This window comes from Triticum dicoccoides, chromosome 1B, assembly GCF_002162155.2.
Source record: "Triticum dicoccoides isolate Atlit2015 ecotype Zavitan chromosome 1B, WEW_v2.0, whole genome shotgun sequence".
NCBI lineage: Eukaryota > Viridiplantae > Streptophyta > Magnoliopsida > Poales > Poaceae > Triticum > Triticum dicoccoides.
This window is the reverse complement of record NC_041381.1, coordinates 611,276,662-611,279,811: the sequence shown is the minus strand read 5'-3', so window position 1 is coordinate 611,279,811 and position 3,150 is coordinate 611,276,662. Positions and strand designations below refer to the sequence as shown.

At 53.5% G+C, this 3,150-nt stretch overlaps 1 protein-coding gene across 1 annotated transcript; it reads left to right on the top strand.

Annotated features, from left to right (window-relative positions):
* Positions 1 to 916: 916 nt before the first annotated feature.
* On the top strand, positions 917 to 2,733 carry LOC119349107 (anthocyanidin 5,3-O-glucosyltransferase-like). The gene has a single exon (XM_037617120.1). The coding sequence runs from the start codon at positions 999 to 1,001 to the stop codon at positions 2,403 to 2,405; it is 1,407 nt and encodes a 468-aa protein (XP_037473017.1). The 5' UTR covers positions 917 to 998; the 3' UTR covers positions 2,406 to 2,733.
* The last annotated feature ends 417 nt before the right edge of the window (positions 2,734 to 3,150 follow it).

Genomic DNA, 3,150 nt, shown 5'->3' with positions numbered 1-3,150 from the left:
TGCCACTGCTACCCAGCATAGGAATAGACATAAGGAGAAGAGTCAGAATGTGATGTGTGTGTGTGTGACTTTGATATGAGATTCACATTTGTCCTAGCTGGTTGGCCAGGATCAGTGCATGACATGAGGGTCTTCAATGATGCACGATCCAGATTTGGTGACAAGTTTCCAAAACCTTCACCTAATAAGTTTTATCTTGTGGACTCAGGGTACCCAAATAGACCGGGTTATCTTGCACCATACAAGGGTTTAACCTATCATTTCGAGGAGTACCGTGATGGCACAATGCCTAGAGGAAAAAAGGAATAGTACAATTTCACCCATTCTTCACTTAGAAATGTCATTGAGAGGTGTTTTGGAGTCTTGAAGAACAAGTGAAGGATTTTGTTTCACTTGCCTAGTTATCCACAACAGAAACAAAGCAAAATCATTGTGGCTTGCATTGCACTGCACAATTTTATTAGACAAAGTCAACTGTCCGATATAGAATTCAACAAGTGTGATGAAGATGAAAATTATGTACCATTGTCTATGCCAACGACCACAACAAATGAGACGGACAGTGCTGCTATGAATCAATTCAGAGCTTGGGTCGCTGATGGGTTGTGGTCCTTGAAACAACAATGATATAAACAAGTGTTGTTCGCTTATGACAGGGCATGTGCTTCTGCCAGTGTCAACTACTCCCTCAGTAACTTTGATCACATGGAATAAAAAACTCTTCTACCTCGAAAAGAAAAACTTTTCTCGTTTGTGTTAAAAAAAACGTGTCTCTTTCAGTCCAGTGTATCGTCAGTCCTGCGTGCTGACCGGTGCAGTCTGTCGTCATCGCTGATTGCACACGGCAACGACCTGACCTGGTGATAATTTAGTCAAGTCCTCTGACTTCCGACTCTACTCCGTCGCCACAAAAGGAGTACGAGCCAGCACCGGAAGTGCGCCTGTGCCGTCTCCTTTCCTTTCCTTTCCACCCGCCCCCGGTCTCAGCCTCTCAGGCCATGGCAGCGTCGGCAAAGACCTTCGTGCTCTACCCCTCGCTGGGCGTCGGCCACCTCATCCCCATGGTGGAGCTGGCCAAGCACCTGCTCCGCCGCGGCCATAGCGCCGTCGTCGCCGTCGTCGACCCGCCGGACGGCGACGCCGCCTCGGCCGCCGCGGCCAACCCTTCCATCGCCTTCCGCCTCCTCGCGGTCCCTCCCAGCCCGGACCCCGCCGCGCACCCGGTCAGGCGCGCCCACGACACGCTCCGCCTCGCCAACCCCGCGCTCCGGGCCTTCCTGCGCGCGCTGCCGGCCCCCGCCGACGCGCTCCTGCTCGACATGTTCTGCGTCGACGCGCTCGACGTCGCCGCCGACCTCGCCCTCCCCGCCTACTTCTTCTTCGCCTCCGCCGCCAGCGACCTCGCCGTCTTCCTCAACTTGCCGTATCTCTACCCCGGCCTGCCGTCCTTCAGGGACATGGGCGACGCGCTCGTGCGCTGCCCCGGCTTGCCGCCGATCCGCGCGGTGGACATGCTGGTCACGGTGCAGGACAAGGAGAGCGACCTCACCAAGGTCCGGCTGTACCAGTTCAAGCGCATCGCGGAGGCGAGGGGCGTGCTGGTCAACACCTTCGACTGGCTGGAGCCCACGGCCCTGAAAGCGCTCGCCGACGGCGTCTGCGTGCCCGACCGGCCGACGCCGAGGATCTACTGTATCGGGCCATTGGTCAACAGCGGCGACGCGAGCGCAGGTGGCGAGAAGCGGCACGAGTGCCTCGCGTGGCTCGACGCGCAGCCGGAGAAGAGCGTCGTGTTCCTCTGCTTCGGCAGCAAGGGCGCCTTCTCGGCGGCGCAGCTGAAGGAGATCGCTCGCGGGCTAGAGAGCTCCGGACACCGATTCCTGTGGGCGGTGAGGAGCCCGCCGGCGGAACAGAGGGAGTTCCCCGAGCCGGATCTCGAGCGGCTGCTCCCGGCTGGCTTCTTGGAGAGGACAAGAGGCAGGGGCATGGTGGTGAAGAACTGGGTGCCGCAGGCGGAAGTGGTGCGGCACGCCGCCACCGGCGCCTTCGTGACGCACTGCGGCTGGAACTCGGCGCTGGAGGCGATCATGTCCGGGCTGCCGATGATATGCTGGCCACTCTACGCCGAGCAGGCGCAAAACAAGGTGTTCATGGTGGAGGAGATGAAGATCGCCGTGCCGTTGGAGGGGTACGAGAAGGGGACGGTGAAGGCGGAGGAGATTGAGGCCAAGCTGAGGCTGGTGATGGAGACGGAGGAAGGGAGGAAGCTCAGGGAGATGCTTGCGGCGGCGAGGAAGATGGCGTCGGACGCGATCGGCGACGGCGGGTCTTCGGAAGTGGCATTTGCCGAGTTCTTGAGAGATTTGGAGAGCAGCAGCATGGAGAACGAAGGATGCAACAATTGACAGATGAACTGTGAAAGGATGGTGGTGACAACTTACACAATTCAGATAATGCAGATTTTCAGATAATGTTCATCATAGATGATTATTATACTGTCTCGCATTTGAATGTTTTACATGTACGCACAATTACAGCTTGAATTACTTCGGATCTTCCAGAGGCATTTGGGGCAATACGTCTTTGATTAGGACAATATTAACATCATCAAATAGAGCATATCGCGGATTACCAGCAGCTCCTATGACTGGAATACACATCAATTTTCTGTATCTATGGGCTCATTGCTCATATATTATACCGGTCAAATTGAATAATGACGACGTTATCGAAGAGGCATGTGTTACTTTGTCCTTTGTCCTTGCTCTTTCTTTCCACCAGCATAAGAGAAAAAAAGTGACCTCAAACTCCATTTCAGAGCTCTAACTCCATTTCATGAAATGTGCAATTATCCACAAAAAAATGTCCCCCCTTGACTGATTCATGTTGGTTGTCTCCTTAACGCATATGGAGCAACACACTTTATATTGCGGCGGCTGTGCGCAAACACAAAGTCATCATAATGCGCCCTTCATATTTTCTACATGTAGGACGCACTTGTTGTTGGGTCATAGCATATAGGTTGTTCCCCAATAATCCAAAATTTAAACCACATTTGATTCAAACCAATTTCATTCCTAATAATTTGGACGGATAATTAGTTGCAGTGGGACTTACATTGATAGAACAACTGATAATTAGTAAATTGGG